The 17,659-nt window shown below is 45.5% G+C and overlaps 1 protein-coding gene across 1 annotated transcript in view; it reads right to left on the bottom strand.

Annotated features, from left to right (window-relative positions):
- Positions 1–17,659, bottom strand: part of Kiaa0319 (KIAA0319 ortholog) — a 60,589-nt gene that overhangs the window by 18,897 nt on the left and 24,033 nt on the right. The window contains exons 9-15 of the mRNA XM_023700010.1: positions 16,015–16,243; positions 12,912–13,035; positions 11,425–11,557; positions 10,408–10,556; positions 6,553–6,704; positions 4,696–4,834; positions 4,121–4,280 (exon numbers count right to left, since the gene is read on the bottom strand). Of these exons, the coding sequence (XP_023555778.1) occupies positions 4,121–4,280; positions 4,696–4,834; positions 6,553–6,704; positions 10,408–10,556; positions 11,425–11,557; positions 12,912–13,035; positions 16,015–16,243 (1,086 nt within the window). The remainder of the gene's footprint in view (positions 1–4,120; positions 4,281–4,695; positions 4,835–6,552; positions 6,705–10,407; positions 10,557–11,424; positions 11,558–12,911; positions 13,036–16,014; positions 16,244–17,659) is intronic.

Genomic DNA, 17,659 nt, shown 5'->3' with positions numbered 1-17,659 from the left:
TAGAGTATAGCACAATGAAACTATAAATCAATGGCAAAAGGAAACATAGAAATTATGCAAATAAATGCAAATTAACTAATACCCTCTTGAATAATCAAAGGGTCTCAGAAGAAATCAAGGAAAAAATTAGACAGTTCCTAGAATCAAATAATACCAGTACAACATACCAGAACCTATGCAAAAGAATGCAAGCAAGATCAAGAGGGAAATACATAGCTATGAATGCCCACATCACAAACGCAGAGCAAGCTCAAATAACCTAGCAATGCACCTCAACATCCTGGCAAAACCAGGACAATCCAAACACAAAGTAGTACAAGGAAGGAAATTTTAAAAAGCAGAGCTAAAGTTAATGAAATTGAGACTAAAAAATTCAGAGAATTAATGAATCAAAGACTGGTTCTCCAAAAGAATAAACAAAATACACAACACCTTAGCTAATCTTACAAAAAAAAAAAAAAGGAAAGATACAAATCAATACAATTAGAAATGAAAACAAAAAAATTAAATCAGAGGCTGCCAAAATCCATATTACTAATAACTGCTTTGAAAACCCATATACTAATAAATTGGAGAAGCCAGAGGAAATGGAGATTCTTAAATACATAGGAATTTCTAAAACTGAACCAGGAGATATAAAAACCCTGAGTAATATAGTAACAGGCAATGAAACTGAAGCAATAATAATAATAAAAAAAAATACCAACTAAGAAAAGAAGTACTGATATTGTCAAAATGGCCATAGTGCCAAAACTGATGTGCAGATTTATTGCAATCCTAATTGAAATACCAACATTATTTCTTACAATTTGCAAAAAATCCTTTAAAAATTCTTAAAATTCATGTGTGACCAGAAGAGACACAGAAAGTAAAAACAATTCCAGGCAACAACAGCACAGAACACATCACAACCCTGGATTTCAAGTTGTACTACAAAGCTCCAGTGATAAGAACCGCGTGGTACTGGCACAAAAACAGATGCTCAGATCTGGAATGGAACAGAACAGGAGATGCAGAAACACTCAGCCATCTGATCTTTATCAAAGAAGTTGAAACACACTGAAGGAAAGCAGCCCTTTGACAAATGATATTGGGACAACTGACTAAATACATGCAGAAGATCGAATCCAGACCCCATAATCTCACCATGTAGCACACTAAAATAAAAATGGATTGAAGACCTAAGTACTAAAACAAAAATATGTAATCTGCTGGAAAAATAGGTAAAACTCTTGAAGACATAAGCATAGGCAAGGACTTTCTGAACACAACCCCAATGGCATAAGAAATAACATCAAGAATCAACAAATGAAAAACCAGGCATTGTGGCACACACCTGTAATCCCAGCGCTGGGGAGGCTGAGACAGGAGGATCACTACGAGTCTGAGCTGCACAGTGAGACCCTGTACCAAATAAATAAACGAAAGATTTTTAATAATTAAAATAAGGAGCAGGGATATAGCTTAGAGGTTTCAGAGCCTTTCTGGCAAGTGTAAGGACCCAGGTTCCATTCCCAGTACTGCAGGCCATGCTGGTCCTGGAAGCTGTGTTGGCCACCAAAACTGGGCATGGTGGTGCACACCTATAATCCCAGCACTGGGGAAACTGAGACAGGAGGATCACTACAAGTCCAAGCTGTGTAGTGAAACCCTGCACCAAGTATCTAATTAGGAAAAAAAAATAATTAAAAAAAATTTTAAATGGGATCATACTGAATTTAAAAGCTTCAAAAAACAAAGAAAACAATCAGTGGACTGATGAGGCAACCTAGAGAATGGGGAAATTTTTTCCAGCTGCACCATGTACTCAGGACTGATATTTACAATTATCAGACTTCTCAAAAATTAGATTCCTCCAAATAAAAAATCCTCAAAAAAATGAGCACCCTCAAAATAAAAGATTCAATCAGTAAGTGGGCTGTTGAAATGAACAAACACTTCCAGAAGCATGAAAAAGTGTTGAGCACTGCTAGCCATTAGAGAAATGCCTACTGAAACCTACTGAGATTTCATCTTACTCTAGAAGAAATGCCTATTTTGAAGAAATCAAACAATAAAAATGCTGAGTAGGCTATGTGAGAAAAAGAAACTCTTCTACATTGTTGGCGGGAGTTTATACTAGTACAACCACTATGAACATCAGTATGGAAATTCCTCAAAACACCAAAAATAGAAATTCCAGTTGACCCAGCTGTTCCTCTCCCAGGTATCATGTTTTTGTTTTTGTTTTAAGTCAAATTCTCACAGTGTAGTCCAACTTGGCTTAGAAGTCACTATGTAGCACAAGCTGGCCTTGAACTCATGGTGATCCTCCTGCGTCAGCCTCCCATGTGCTGGGTTACAGAGGAGCACCACCACACCCAGCTTCTATGTATCCTCCCACGTCAAAGACATCACATAATAGTGATGCATGCATACCCATGTCTATAGCAGTACAACTCATAGCAGCTAAGTCTTCAAAGCGTCTTCTGTATCCATCAACAAGTGAATGAAGAAAAAGGTGGTATTTACATGGGGTGAGTACTACTCCATCATAAAGAAGGATATACTCCAGTTCTTTGTGAGGAAATAAATGGGCCATGAGACCATAACATTAAGTAAAATAAATTGGACACACAAGCTTAAATACGACATGTTTCTTTCATATAAAAAACCCAAATTATAAATAAATTAAAGAGCAAAATAATAGTAGGAAACAGTGAGGTTGAACTTTTGCAAATGGGGAGGGGAGTAAGAGACAGGCAAGAGGGGAGCAAGGGACAAAAAACTAGAATTAAGAAGTGTTATACACATGTTCTAGTTTCCTACAAGGAATGTAATAATTATGTAGACAGACATGCACTAGTAAGAAGATAAAAAGAGAGAGAACTGTATGGCCCACTTTAGAATGAGTTCCATAAAAGCTATTAGTGAGCTGGACACCGAGCTCAGGGGAAGAGTGTTCACCCAGTATGTGCGAGGCCCTGAGTTCAATCCACAGCACCACAAAATAATAACAATCATTGAATGTGGTTTTGTTTGCTGTTTTTGTAAGTAGATCTCAGTTCTCTGGAAAACTGCACTAACGAGGAAGGCTGGCAAGAGCTCACGGTGGCGCGGCTGTGTCTGTGAAGGGCAGACACTCATTCCCCACTCACCTTCTCCTCCTACCCCACCTAGGCAGGTAAGAAAGCAAACAAAAAACTTAGGTGCAAAAACCTTTCCACTGTTTCGTTTCTGTTGTTTGAGACAGGGTCTTGCTGGGTAGTTCAGGTCGGTCTTGAACTCATTATGCAGCCCAGGCTGGCCTCAGACTGACCTCAGACAGAAAGCAATCCTCTTGCCTCAGCCTCCTGAGTGCTGAGATTACAGGAGCGCATCCAGAAATGTAAAAATCTTAAAAGAATTAAAGGCCAGAGTTTCACACTCATGTATTCCCAGAAAACAGCAAGTGGAAAGCACGAACCTTTCACACTGAAAGAAACTTCAAGGGCTGGCAAGATCACTCAGCAGAGTAAGCACCTGCTTAGGCAAGCACAGGGTCTGGGGTTCAATCCCTGGTACCACATGCCTTGCCAGCCCCACCCCAGCCCCGCCCCCAAGTCCGCTAAGCCAGCCACCAAGACCAGACATGGTGGCTCACACCTGTAATCCCAGCACTGGGGAGGCTGAAAACAGGAGAATCACTATGAGTCTGAGCTGTGTACTGAGACTCTGCACCAAATACATTAAAAAAAAAAAAAAAAAAAAAAAAAAGACACTTTGGTCCCTTTGATCCTGCATCAGGGACAAGAGATAAAGTCTGGCAATGATATTTGGTCTTCACAGGCCCCAGGCCATTGCCATACCTTCTAATAACACCAGGGCAAAACGTCAGCTCCCTCCCTGCTCCCCAAGTCCTTTATTTTTCATTCGCAATCAACAAGCATTTACCAAACTTGATGAAAGGGCTTAGAATAACACTATCCTTATTCTTTCTTTTCAGAAAAGAAAAAGGAAAAGAAAAGCCTACAAAAGGTATGGATAAAGGTGTGCACAAGTACGAGCAGAGAGGTGGGTGGTGCACTGCTAACCACCGGGATGTGGCAAGAGCGGAAGTCTGGGGCTGGGGTCCTGCCTAGGTCAGGCAGCCCATACACACCTTAGATCCGAGTGGGCCTGGATCTTCTGCACCCTAATGTCCGAGTCCAGCACGCCCAGCAGCGTGGCCAGCTGCCGCACCAGGGTGTCCTTCTGCTGCTCCGTCAACTGCCCAGCACCCACCTGCAGGATGAGCTCCACCAGGCCACCTTTGTTGGGGTCTGCAAAAGGGGAGGTGCAGGATTGCTTTGGAGCTCACAAATGGCAAGGTGCGGAACAAGGCCTGCACTGGGCTCAGAATGATCCCATGCAGTTGCAAGGCTTGGCTGTTGGGGGAGGCTCCTCTCAACATGCTGGGCGGGAGTCTCTATCTGGGGACGTTCTTGTTTTGCCTCAGTTTGATCTCTGTTTTTTTGTTTTTGTTTTTTTTTCCCCAGCAGATATCCAATGTGTCTAATTAGCCTCTGCACCAACCTCAAGCTCTGGCCCCTCACTCCCCAATACCCAGAGGGAAGCTCTGTGCCTGGCGCCATGGGCACCACCCAGCTGGTCACATGGGGACATCACGGCCCTCCACCATGGGAGGTCTCCATGCTGGGCCATAATGTCAGGGGAGCTCACAGCCCATGAACGCACCTGGCCGCACCTCCACAGTGGCGATGCCTGTGTCTGAGGCACCCTGCATGTCGGTGACTCGCAGGCGGAAAGTGTAGACACCCTCCACCAGATTGGCAAGCTGCAGGGCCACACTGTGGTCAGAGCCACCGAGGACATCCTGTGAAATAACAGCATTCACAAGCAATTGTCAGACACAGCATCCCAGCTTCTGTTGCTCCCAAACCTCAGTGCCAGTCTTTGCTGTCAGGGAGGCAGAAGGGGCTAGGAGTGACCTGGGGCACCTCCTCCCTGTGGCGCTCGGCGCGAGGCCTTGCTGCTCCCATAGCAGAGTCACCACGCACTTTCTGGTAATTACTGGATGACTAGTTTCATCCAGGAGAGAGGAGAGCTTGGACTGGGGTAAGGACTCCTAGGCTGAGGTGTGGGTTGCATGGGTCTTATTATCAGACACAAGCTTATAATTCTCTCATTTTGGGTCTCCTCCAAACATTTCATATTCACCCTTTCAAATGAATCACAAGCCTGGGGAGAAAGTCACTGTTCCGTGGACCTCCATCCTCCGAAGAATGAGAAGAAGCTCTCATTTCCTGCTCTGAATGTGCGAATGTGATAGGAGAGGAACACAAAGCAAGGTTTTTATGCTAGGCCTTCACAAGTTTGTGCCGGACCTGGGCAACTCAAGGACTTACTTAGACCCTGTCTCAGAATTACGAAGTAAAACATCAAGGCTCTGATTGGAGACCCATTATAATTACAGCTACAAGCAAATCTACCATCTATCTGAATGGATTAATTCTAGAAGCACCTTAGACAGCACGATGCCTCCGCACTTCCTGTCCTGTGCTCCCCCTAATGTCCACCTCCAAGGGTACTCACAGATCTCAAGTCCTTAGCAGCAGCAACAGAAGGGGAGTTGTACTTGAACTCGCAGCATAAGAGGCAGAGGGATATAATGGGGTCCTAAAGCTAAAGCCCTGCCACTGTTTGGGTTAAGAATAAGTTCATTCACCCTGACAAAGTCACTTTCCATCTCTGTATTTCACTGTGCACACCTGGGAAGTGGACTGACACAGTGATCCCTGGCCTTCACACTTATCTATATAATTCAGGAAGAAGGAAGAACCCACTTGGACCATAATAGGACCAACCACTAATGAGCAAAACACTTCCCACTAGAAAGCTTGGCTTCACAGTTCCTCCTGGCCATGAAATGCTGCCCCCTCCAGAGTCTGGGCATGGGAAACTCTAAAAGGACCTCAACAGTCCTTAAATCTGACAGCAGCCTGTGGCTGTCAGCCCTCAAAACACTGCAATACAGGAACACAACCACCCTCATGGGGAGAGGAGGGCCTACTGGAAATTTTACTCTGGACCACAGTGTGTCCCTCACCTCCCAGGGTCACACCCTAAGACAGGTGTATAAGGAGGCAACAGGTTCACTAAGGTCCCAAGAATGGGTCTGACCCGATAGGACAACTATCCTCATAGGAACAGGGATGAGAGCTAGTATCTCCACCTTCTCTCTGTTCCTGCCAGGCCAGTGCATGGTGAGAAAGCAGCCATCTGCAAGTTGGGAAGAGACACTTCATGGGAAACGGAAATACTGGGAAGAGAGGCCTCATGGAAAACAGAAGTACTGGGAAGAAAGGCCTCCTGGGAAATGGAAATACTGGGAAGAAAGGCCTCATGGGAAATGGAAATACTGGGAAGAGAGGCCTCACCAGAAACAGAAACAGCCCAGCACCTTGGCCTTACCTTTCTGGCCTCCTTCCTGCTATTAAAGCCATCCATCCCCGAACATTTTGCTGGGACAGCCCAAGCTAACTGATACAAACGCACAAAAGCAGATGGGGGTGATTCCCTGTGAGTACTCACTCCAGCTGCAGGACTCTGGCCATCCCGGGTCCACAGATAGGACACAATTCCTTGGTCATCAGTAGACCTTGAACCATCCAAAGTAATGGAATTATTGGGAAGCACAAGAACATGTCTGCCACCAGCCTGGGCTCTGGGAGGACTATTATTTTCTAAGTCAAATATAGCAAAAATGAAAGCAAAGAAATTGATTTAAAACACTGGTGATAATATTTCTACCACATTCTTTTTAGTTTGTTGCCTTTTAAGTCATTTAAATTAGGACCTCTTTTGTCTTTAAGTACCAGATGGACTGAGATAATTAGTGAAAAATCAGGAGCATCTGAGAAACTCGAATTTCAGTGGTAAGATACTTTGGGGTGATGTGTCATAGAGCTTTTCTTGGGCTTTTAAGTTTATCCTGCATAATGGAATCCCTTTTAACATCAAGGAAGATATAACTGTTTTGTTCATGGCTTTATTCAGTAATAAACAAATATGAAGACTAAAAAAAAAAATTAAAAAATAAAACACTGGTGATAGAACCTGTGTCAACACCCATGAGAATTCCCTCTTGTGGATATGTAAATTTGACATGTTTATAAGACATTATTTTTATATCGAAACTGCCCTATTAATCAGCTTTGAAAATGTCTCATTCATATTTGTTTCTCAATAAAATTAAAATTAAAAAAAGATGTTATTTTTTGGCCCAAGTATCTGTAAAATAATATGGACTTTATTAAAGCTCCATGTTTAGCTGAGTATAATTTGGAATTAAAAAAAAAAAAAAGGTAAAGCAGGTAATAGCCTGGACATTGGGAATTCTTCTAATATTGTTATAGTTTTTCTCTCCTTGGAAAAAAAAACAAACAATGTTTTTCTGTTCAGTGTTTATAAGTGGAAATACTTTTATTTAAAAGTATTTAAATACGCCAGGAATGGCTAAGGGTACTTGCCTAGTATGTGTAAGGCTGGGATTGACACGTAATACCACCAAAATAAATAAATAAAATAAAAATATATACTCTCAGCTGTATGTAGTGACATGTCTATAATGCCAACCCTCTGGAAGCCTGAGGCAGGAGGATCACAAGCCCAGATCCAGCCTAGGCAAAATAGTGACTTAGTAAGACTGTCTCAAAATAAAAAATAAAAAAGGGCTCATTGTGAAGGTTCTGGGCTCAATCCCCAGTGCTGAAAAACAAAACAAAACATACACATACTATTATCTATAAGAAATGACACTCTGGGTCATAGATTACTGGCCCATACCATCTGAAATAATTTAGCTAGTGCTGCTAAATTAGTTTTAAAAATTAGACACTCACACGTCTGAGGGGTTAGAATAAATGAGGCCATGCAAAGGCCATTTCTAGCATAATGCCATGAGGAGAAAGGCACCAGGAGTGCACGGAGCAGGACTAGGTACACCAGAATCAGGGGGTCACTAAAACACAGCCCCCATGTGGAAATGAGGGAGCTCCCACTTGCTCAGGGAGGGCTCTGTGACCCAGATTCTCCTGAAAAACGAGGCAAGTGACAGAAAACATTGGGAACAGCCCAGTGAGCCTCCTAGGGCTCATTGCCATCCCACACTCCCCAGTCCCCAGTCCTTATCACCATCAGCACAGACACTGCGGGGCTGGGACAGAGATCACTGGAGCTACTCCCAATCTTCCACTTCCTGGACTGGGGTGCAGCTCAAGAGCAGGGCTCTTGCTTTGCATGTGCTAGGCTTGGGGTTCCTGACCCAATACCACACAAGCAGAGACATTTACCACATTCCATCAGAGGTAGGATTTTTTTTTTTTAATGTGTGTGTGTGTGTGTGTGTCTGTGTGTGTGTGGCCAGCTCAGCCCACCAGGGGGCGGGGCTGGCCAGCATGTGGTGCTGGGGATTGAACCGTGGTCCCTGTGATTTGCTAAGCTTATTCTAAGTAGGTGCTTTAGACCACTGAGCCATCTCTCCAGCCCCCAGAGGTAGGTTTGGGGGCACACAGCAGAAGGCAGTACAGCAATGGCAAGCCTGTGGCCCCTGTGATGTGGAGGCCGTAGAGCTTTCTCTGTGGGCAGATGAGCCAAGTCACCCAGCCTGGCCCAGCAGCCAAGTGTCTGACAACAGTGTATGCAGGGACAGATGGCGCTTTATGATGAAAGCTGGCTTGGGCTATAGTTTGGAAGCTCAGTTTCTAAAAGGTTTGCCATGACTGATCTAGTGATAACGAGGCTTAATTCAAGGAAATCTAAGAAGTAAACTGAACCCCAAAGTCCTCTGCTCAGTCTGCACTCATGCGGGTTCACAACAGAATTGAGGACCCCACTTGCTTCTGTCTTAGAGGTGTCAAATTCTAGAATGCGGTTCCGAGGCTCTTGTGGTGTGGATTCAATATATTCCAAGGCCAGATGTTAGCTCCCAAATCTACTCTTCTGTAAACACAATTGAGACCCTCACGCCATCTGTGCGCATGCTGAAGTCAGAGCTGCTGGGCCTCTCTCACGTGCCCTCTTGAGCCTCCGAATCTATCAGGTTCCCAAGTCCGGAGACTTGGGGCTCTCAACCGGCTTTCCTTTCCCATCTATCCCTTTTCTCCCTGTTTTCCGTTACTGGCCTCAAATGCTCTGCAAATGCCTTCTAACTATGCTCCCTACTGGGCCTCTCTTCTCCTCAGTCTGTTGTGTTTTTTACGTCGGTTCTGTGTGTGTGTGTGTGTGTGTGTGTGTGCGCGCGCGCGTGTGTGTGTGTGTGTGTGTGTGCATGCACATGTGCATGTGTGGTGATAAGCTCTAACGTACTCTCAGCCTATTTTCTGTTACTGAGCCACATACCTGGCCCATTTTGTCTCTAGAAATCCAAACCTTATAGCTAAAAACGTAAAAAGTTGTTTTAAAATGCTCCAACCAAAATAAACTATGAATTGATAAACAAATCAAGACTGGCCCACATAGAGATTGCTGCTAAAGGCAGATGATGGGCGACTGATGCTGTTAAGACTGTACTCGGGACAGTCCTGTGTGCTCACATCTTTCAGCAATAATATGTGTGAGGGGAAAACCCAAATCTCTATCTCCTTGCTGATTAAGTGGCCTCAGCCTCCCCTAACGGCCCAGGGGAGAGGCCAGGCTGCAGGGCCACTGCAAGCTCAGCCTCAGTGCCCAGGAGCCTCCCGCTGTCCCCGCACCTAGCGTGTGAGTCTCTCATCAGCCACACGCTTCACTTCGCTGTGCCTAAGCGCACGGCAGTCCTCATCTATTCCTTCACTCGACTGACCCACAAGTATGGCCTGCCGGGGGCCCAGTTCTATGCTACATGGAGGACAGAGAAATGTCTGAGACCATGGACCTTGGAGAGCTCTCAGTGCAGACAAGGAGGCAAAGATCCAAAGCAGAACTGCACGCATAGGCCCAACAAATTTCACATTAAGCAACAATACAGAACTTGAAAACATTTCTGCTCTTGAATTTCCCAGGCAGGCAGAGAGCAAAGCACGACAGTGTCGCAGGGACATGGACCTTTAGTCACCACTGGGAGGGAAGTAGAGCTGTTAGAAGATGCACTTTGGGGCCGGGGAGACAGCTCAGTGGAATAAGCGCTTCCCTGGCAAGTGCAAGGGCCTGAGTTCAATTCCCGGTTCCACAAAAAAAAAAAAAGAAGAAGAAAAAGAATATGCACTTCACAAACAGAAGGAAAGGGTCTCTCTGCAAGCTGATCTGACAACAGCTCACAGGAGTAGAAGACGGCTGCACTTCTGGATTAAGCAGAGTTCAGCCTCTGCTAGGAAGAAGCAAACAGCAAACAGTTACCGACATCTTTAAATACAGCAGCCTGGCATACGGTGGAGTAGGCCAAGCCCTCCTCAGGTTGGGGCCACTCACCCTTCTTCACGGCCACGGTCAGGGTGGATGTGCTAGTCAGTCCCTGCTGATCCTTCACTGTCAACCGGAAGTGGTGGGTACCCACCTGGAGGCCAGTCACCGTGGCCACTGCTGTGTCTCTGTTTGCCATTTGCACTGCGCTGGGGCCTCTATGAATGAAACACAGAAGTGATACCAAAAAGAGGGGCAGGGAGCTGTGCAAGTGTCAGGCCCGGGGTTCGTGCGCTCACAAGTACCCTTCTAGGGTGACTCTTTCTTTACTTGTATGCTCTAGCTCAGCCCAGCAGTCAGAAGCCAGAGCCTGTGAAAGGCCAACCCCGCTTACCTCCAGATTTTTGCTTGTTTTTAATTTTTTTTTAATTGGGCTGTCAGTGAAATGATCTATCTTTGGAAAATTGAATCTTAGTAACTACTCCTATTTCTTTGAAGAATATCAGGCTAACTCCGTATGTATCTTCAGCTGGGGTACTGAGGACGGGGAATGACCCAGGCATCTCGTAAAGAGAATTACAGAAGAGTCACACATTATAGGCTGGGGAATAAGAAAGCCCCACGAGCGCGCCCTGGCCCCTTCTCTTCCTGTCTGGGAGGCTAGGCCCTATGATCTCACTGGTCTCTACAAGCCTTGGTTTTTCAACTTTAAAAAGGAAATGGGACTAGCACGTCTGTTAAACAGTAGATGTAGGCTGCTATCACACTGAGCTATGGAGTTCGGAGAGCACCCCTTTAAGCCCTGCATTTCTGCTGTCTACAGTCCCTGCAGGACAGGCTGCTGTGGTCTAGAGAGGATCACTCATCCCGAAGTGCCCGTCCACTCGTCTGCCCACCTCTTCTGCTGTCAATGGAAGCCCATCTCACCTGTCCACACTTTACATATTCTTCCCATCATGCCCAGTCACTTCTAGAAATGTACTTAAATCTTGAGCAGCTCAAGTGGAATGTTCAGCCTCAACCTGCAGAGAAGGGGTATGGCACTCAACTGCCATCAGGAACACAGCAGCTGTGGGGACACACTACCTGACGTGCTCCCAGTGGTAGAAGACAATGCCGTGGTCGTCGCTACTCCTGCTCCCATCCAGGATAGCACTGTCCACCGGGAAGATCAGCTCCTTATCAGGGCCAGCCACAGCCACTGGAGGCCTGTTGTCTTCTAGGAGTGCAGAAACAGCATGAGAAGGGATTGCCCCTTTGCATGCAGACTGCAGTCTCAATTCCTTGAGTTAAATGCAAATTATCCATACTGAATCCAGGCAGCTGCTAGGGAACCATGTCCACTGGGAACCCTGGGGTGAAACACGACACTCTCCAGCTCAGTCAAGGGTGGAATATTCCGAGACAGGACCCTGGTCAGAGGCAGCAAGAGGCACCGAGCCCTGCTGCACATGAGGCTGGGATTTTTTTTTTTTTAATTTATTTATTTGGTACAGGGTCTCGCTATGCAGCTGGGACTTGTAGTGATCTTCCTGTCTCAGCCTCCTCAGAGCTGGGATTATAAGTGTGCACTACCACGCCCTGTTTTGGTGGCCAGCCCTGTTGCAGAGCCAGCACAACATATGGTACTGGGGATCGAACCCGGGTCCTTGTGCTTGCTAGGCAAACATGTAGACTGCCAAGCTATCTCCTGGGCCTGAGTCTGGGTCTTTATAAAACCTTCAGGAGTCAGACAGGACAGGGGGGAAGGGAGAAGCACACAAGAAGTGGAAGAAAAACGGAGGACAGGAAGTAATGGACATTGATGTACAGAGACTGGCTTTGTCAGGGAGGGAGGACTTCACGTCATCTTTGTAGCCCCACTGCCTAGTAAATAGCAAATGTTCAAATAATTTTGGTTAAATGTTGAAGAAAGAAAAAAAAAAGTGTTACTTATAGTGTTATTGATACAAATAGATATAACTTTTGTCTTAAAAAACAAGTCAGCTAGTCAAAATCTGTGGCAGCCACTGCTACAGTACTAAAAAGTGTTTTGTTTTAACAAAAGCTGAATAAATGTTAGATAAATAAATATATGAGCCACCTCTAGGTGGAGGCTGTTCCCACCACAGAACACAAGAATAGCAGGCATCTGGTAGAACGGCTCTAAACAAAGCCCAAGGGGAAGCCCAGTCCTGGCTGCCCAGAAGGCTCCTGCAGTCTGAGCTGGGCAGGGGGAGGGTTTCCATGGCTCTGCAGCAGACTGAGCAGAGCCTGCCCGCACCCCAATGTCAGGCTGCACCTAGCAGCCTCCGTGGGGTTCCCTGGGGCTTGCTGTCATACAGTGGGACAAGGACACTAGCGGTGCTCAGGGCGTTTCTCATTGTGTTCCTCTTGCCACAGTTTTAGAGACCCCGTCCAGATGGGACTCAGAACCCCCACAGAACACTGCGCTTACACGCAGTGGGCTGATCTCTCATGGCCTGGCTTGCTGACAGCCCCGAGACAGGAGCAGGAAGCTGGATGGATCTGAAGCCCAGAGGCCCCTTTATTTCGTCTCAGGGACCAAATCTCAACATCTCCATCTCACCTACCAGGCTCGACAATCACGGTGACCTCTGCAGTGGACTGCTGTCCTGAAGAATCTGTCACTATCAGCTGAAACGTGTACTCGCCTTCCTGCATTGCAGACACGTGCAGGTACGGGGTCCCTGCTCCCTGAGGAAGTGCAGGCGACAGGAAAGAAAAAAGCAGTGTGAAAGCAGCCAGTAAAAAGCACAGCTCACGGCAAAGCAATGATTTTACTCCGTACAGGGACCATGCCTGAGGATGGACTATGTGGCTACCAGCAAAATGCAATTTCAATTCCACCACATGGCCTCACAGTACTGATGGAATGTAAGTTCATACAGTCTTTTCAGAAACCAATATGGCAACAGATATTAAAGTCAAAATGAGAACCACCAACTCCCCTTGTCAGTATCTCCTCTAAGAAATGTACAGTTGGCTCGCTGCATGTGAAGCAGACTGAGGCAGTCTGTAACAGTGAGAAATGGAAAAGGACGAAATGCCCATCAAGAGAGGGGCTAAATTCCTGGGATACACTGTGGAAGGTGGTAGGTATCAAAGCAACAAGTTTGGACTGAGGTGTGTCTCAGGTACAGCACGGGGATGGCATATACAGGGTTTGAGTTCACCCTTGCGGACCAGTAAATAATGATGCTTAAAATAATCGGGTAGGGTCGGCCAAATAGTCAGTGGATTAAAAGCACCTGCAAGCAGGTGCAAGGGCCAGGGGTTCTATCCCCGGGCCTGCCGTGCCAGCCCTGCCCCCCTGGGATGCGCTGCACTGAGACAGCAATTGAGACTGGGTGTGGTGGTACACCCCTGTAATCCCAGCTCTTGGGAGGCTGTAAACAGGTAGATCACTACAAGTCCAATCTAGTAGTGAGACCCTGAACACCCTATAGACCCTTCCCTTAAAAAATTAATAATAATAATAATAATAATTGGGTAGCTTTATAGATACTAACATGAAAAAAATGGTAAGCAAAACAAGTACAGAACAATTCATATACTTATGACAGATATGGCTGCACAAATACCCCACACACACACATACAGAAAGGATTCCACAGCACACATCTAAAAATGAGCTAAGGGGGCTGGTGAGATGGCTCAGTGGTCTAAAGCACCTACTTAGAACAAGCTTAGCAAAGCACAGGGACCGCGGTTCAATCCCCCAGCACCACATGCCAGCCAGCCCCGCCCCCTGGTGGGCTGAGCTGGCCACACACACACACACACACACAAATAAATAATAAAAAAATAAAAATAAAAATGAGCTAAGGTATTATCTCTAGGCAGAGACATGGAAGACACTGGTGGTCAAGATATTTTTACCTTACCAGAACTAATTTGCACAATTTTTTGGTCCTACTTTTTTGTTTGTGTATTACTTTCGTAAACTCTGAGGCAAAAATCCTTCCTCTCCCTCCCTCCCTCCCTCCTGTTGCTGCTACATTGGTGGTGGTAATAGTTCCAACTACTGCTTATGCTTAAAGTCCATGACACCAAAAGAGCCTTTCAATTGGAAATCCTGTTACAGTTTCTTTACTTTTACAGATCTCAATATTGTTTTCAGACAATCTATCTACATGCTACTTCTCGAAGTTTTGATAGAAAATTGACATAGGAAGTTGATAAATCAACTGTTTTGTCACAAGAGCAGACTTTTAAACCAGGCATGGTGGCACACACCTGTAATTCCAGCACTCAGGAAGCTGAGGCAAAAGGATTATTGTGAGTTCAAGACCAGCCTAGACTGCAAAATGAGCTCCAGGCCTGTCTGAATTGCTAAGTGAGACCCTGTCTCAAGAAGACAGAAAAAAAAAAAAAAAACAGAATTAAGAACTTTAAAAGAACATACCCCTTCATCCCTTCCCCCCTCTCTCTCGCCCTCCCCTTCTCAGACTTCTTTCTTCAGGACTTGAGATCAAGGCCATGGGCACTTTAGCGAAGGGCCTGGTGGGGGGTCTTCTGGTTGTGGGGCTACGCTTGAAGAGGACCGAGGCACCCAGTGGCTTCGTCTTCCCCTTACTTCTGGCTACCACAGCTAAGTGGCTCCTTCACCTGGTTCCTACATGATGCACTGTCTCCCCACAGGGCCAAATGACCACAGACTGAGCCCTCTGACACTGTGGGCCCAAATAAACAATTTCTCTGTATAAGCTGATTATCTCAAGTGTTTGTGATAGATGTCACAAAGTATAAGTAAATAGCTCACACATACGTACACACAGGCAAAGGTTTCAAAGTTATTAGTAAGTATTAACAAATAAAAGCTTGGAAAAAAAAAAGCTTGAACAAGTCAAACTATAAAGAAACTCTTAAGAATTCACTAGAGCTGAGGGGCGTGTTGCACGCCTACAGTGTGAGCACTGTGAGAAGCTGAGGCAGGAGAATCACAAGTTTGAGTTCAGCCTGGACAACTTAGCCATCTAACAAGCCCTGACTCAAAATTAAAATATTAAAAAAATCTATGGGTATAACTCAGGGCTACAACTGTGGGTTTAATCCTCAGAAAAGAAAAAAGTGAGACAGAGAAATAAGATAACATAGTTTCTAAAACAGGGGAAACAAGACCAGGTATGGCAGCACACACCTGCAATCCCAGCATTCAAGAGGCTGAGGTAGAAGGATGGCTGCAAGTTCAAGCCGGCCTGGGCTCCATAATGAGCGCAAGGTCACCTTGCACTGCCTCAAAACAATAGCAACAACCAAATAAATAAATATTAAAATATGAAAAACAAAATAATTCTCTTACAATGAGATTTAGGTTACATTATTTCTAAGGTTCTTTCAAGTTGTCCAACAGTTACTGGATCAGATTTTCCTGGACATGATTTCAAGATCTAGCTGTTAACAGAGGCTCACTTGGTTGGGATTCTGTGCTTGTCTGATTAAGGGTGGGAAAGGGACATATGGTAAATTTAGATTTGTGTGTTCAGTTGCTTCTCTGTTAGCTTAATCATCTAACAAACAACGTTGCAAAACATATTTTTTTTTATAACTGCCCCCAAATCAATATAAAACCGAGAGAAAACATACATGGATGGATGACGGATGGACAGACAGACAGACAGACAGACAGGTAAGACAAACAACGAAAAGTCTGCATCAGGCGGGGGGACTTGCCTGCAGGGCCACCTCTTTGCTCTCACTGCCCGGGCCCAGGGACCACTCATAGAGCACAATCTGGTGGTCATCACTGCTCTGGTTTCCATTCAGGGTGATGGCATTTTGGGGCAAGGTGATGGTCTGATTGGATCCTGCATTGGCAACAGGCGGGGAGTCCACAGCACTGTTGACGATTAGAGTGGCGGTCGTGGAGTTGGTGGCCCCATCTGAGTCTGCAACAGTCAACCTACAAAAAGAAGAGGAAGTGATTACATGGTAAGAACACGCTGCTCCTAGGCAAGAGGCCAGGTTAGCCTGTTCTGGGCTCAGTTTTCAGAACAGGTGTAAACAGAGACGTGAGGATGGAGCTAGACAAAGCACAAAGACCTGGAAGATCTTTTTGTTTGTTTTGTTGCTTGCTGTGAATTTATTTTTAAGTAAAAACATATACACATTAAAGCTTAATCTTTATGGAGTTCTATGGTCTCTGAGATGCTAGGAGCAGAAACTATCACTGGCCAACACGGAAGCCACGGCTCTCTAGCAGTTGGGATGAAGAATGTGACCAGGGTAAGTTCTGCCTTCAGACCTGGGCTTTAGAGACAGGGTACCACTCACAAGCAACTTTTACATTTTAAGTTATTTTCTATTCTTTCTTTTTTATGAATTTAGGACAGGTCTACAGAGTGTATAGGATCTCACTACATAGATTGGACTCGTAGTGATTCTCCTGTTTTTGGCCTCCCAAGGGCTGGGCTTACAGGCACACACCACCACGCCCACCCAGTCTCAATTGCCTTCTCCACGTGCCCCACAGGCAGGGCTGGCATGGCACACTGGGAATCAAACCCTGGCTGCTGCACTCTGCCAAAGTGGGTGCTTTAGTCTACTGAGCTATCTGGCTGGCCTAAATTCTTTTCTAGAGGATTTATTATTATCTTTGAGATTCTCTGAAAGCAATTTTAAGATTAAACAATGCAAGTACGAACTGATGCTCAACCCTCAAATGGGTCCTCTGACAGCTAACAGGTTCCTGGTGTGGAAAGGGAAAGGGAGATCACTGCCGCCAGGCCACGCATGCATCTGGGGCTAAGCGGGCAGCAGGTGCAGAGCAGCTGCCAAGCAGCGTGAAGCACCAGCGAGAAGGAAGTTCCTGGCACGCAGGTGCCGCGCGCCCTGGGTGCTCGGCTTCCTGCCGCACGTCCCACACAGGCCACACAGCAAAGGCCATACTCCACACTAGGAGGTCCAAATGCCTAGTACTCCTAGCACATGGCCCTTCCATATCAGTAGGGAAGTCAAGGGAACTTCTTCCTGGTTAGTAGCAGAAATTTGGCTCAAACACACAGAGAAAAGGAATCAAATAGAAATGAACAAAAGCATTTAACAAAAGTGGTGTATCACCACATATAAATTTTACCACAATGAAGTGCTAGAAAATAATCTTCATAATAACTTTTTTGAAGTCCCTCTTAGGCTTTTTATATTAAAAAGTTCCCACAAATCCATATGAGCAAACATCTCAGATGAAAAAGTTAGTAATAATTTAGTAAATGTATCAAATGTCTTTAAAACATATACACCTCCAAGGGGCCAGGGAGATGGCTCAGTGGAATAAGCGCTTCCCTGGCAAGCACAAGGACCTAAGTTGAATCCCCAGTTC

Source organism: Octodon degus, unplaced genomic scaffold, assembly GCF_000260255.1.
Source record: "Octodon degus isolate 3935 unplaced genomic scaffold, OctDeg1.0 scaffold00119, whole genome shotgun sequence".
In the NCBI taxonomy this organism is placed as follows: Eukaryota; Metazoa; Chordata; class Mammalia; order Rodentia; family Octodontidae; genus Octodon; species Octodon degus.
Note: the sequence above shows the minus strand (reverse complement) of the source record. Positions and strands in the feature narration are given on the sequence as shown.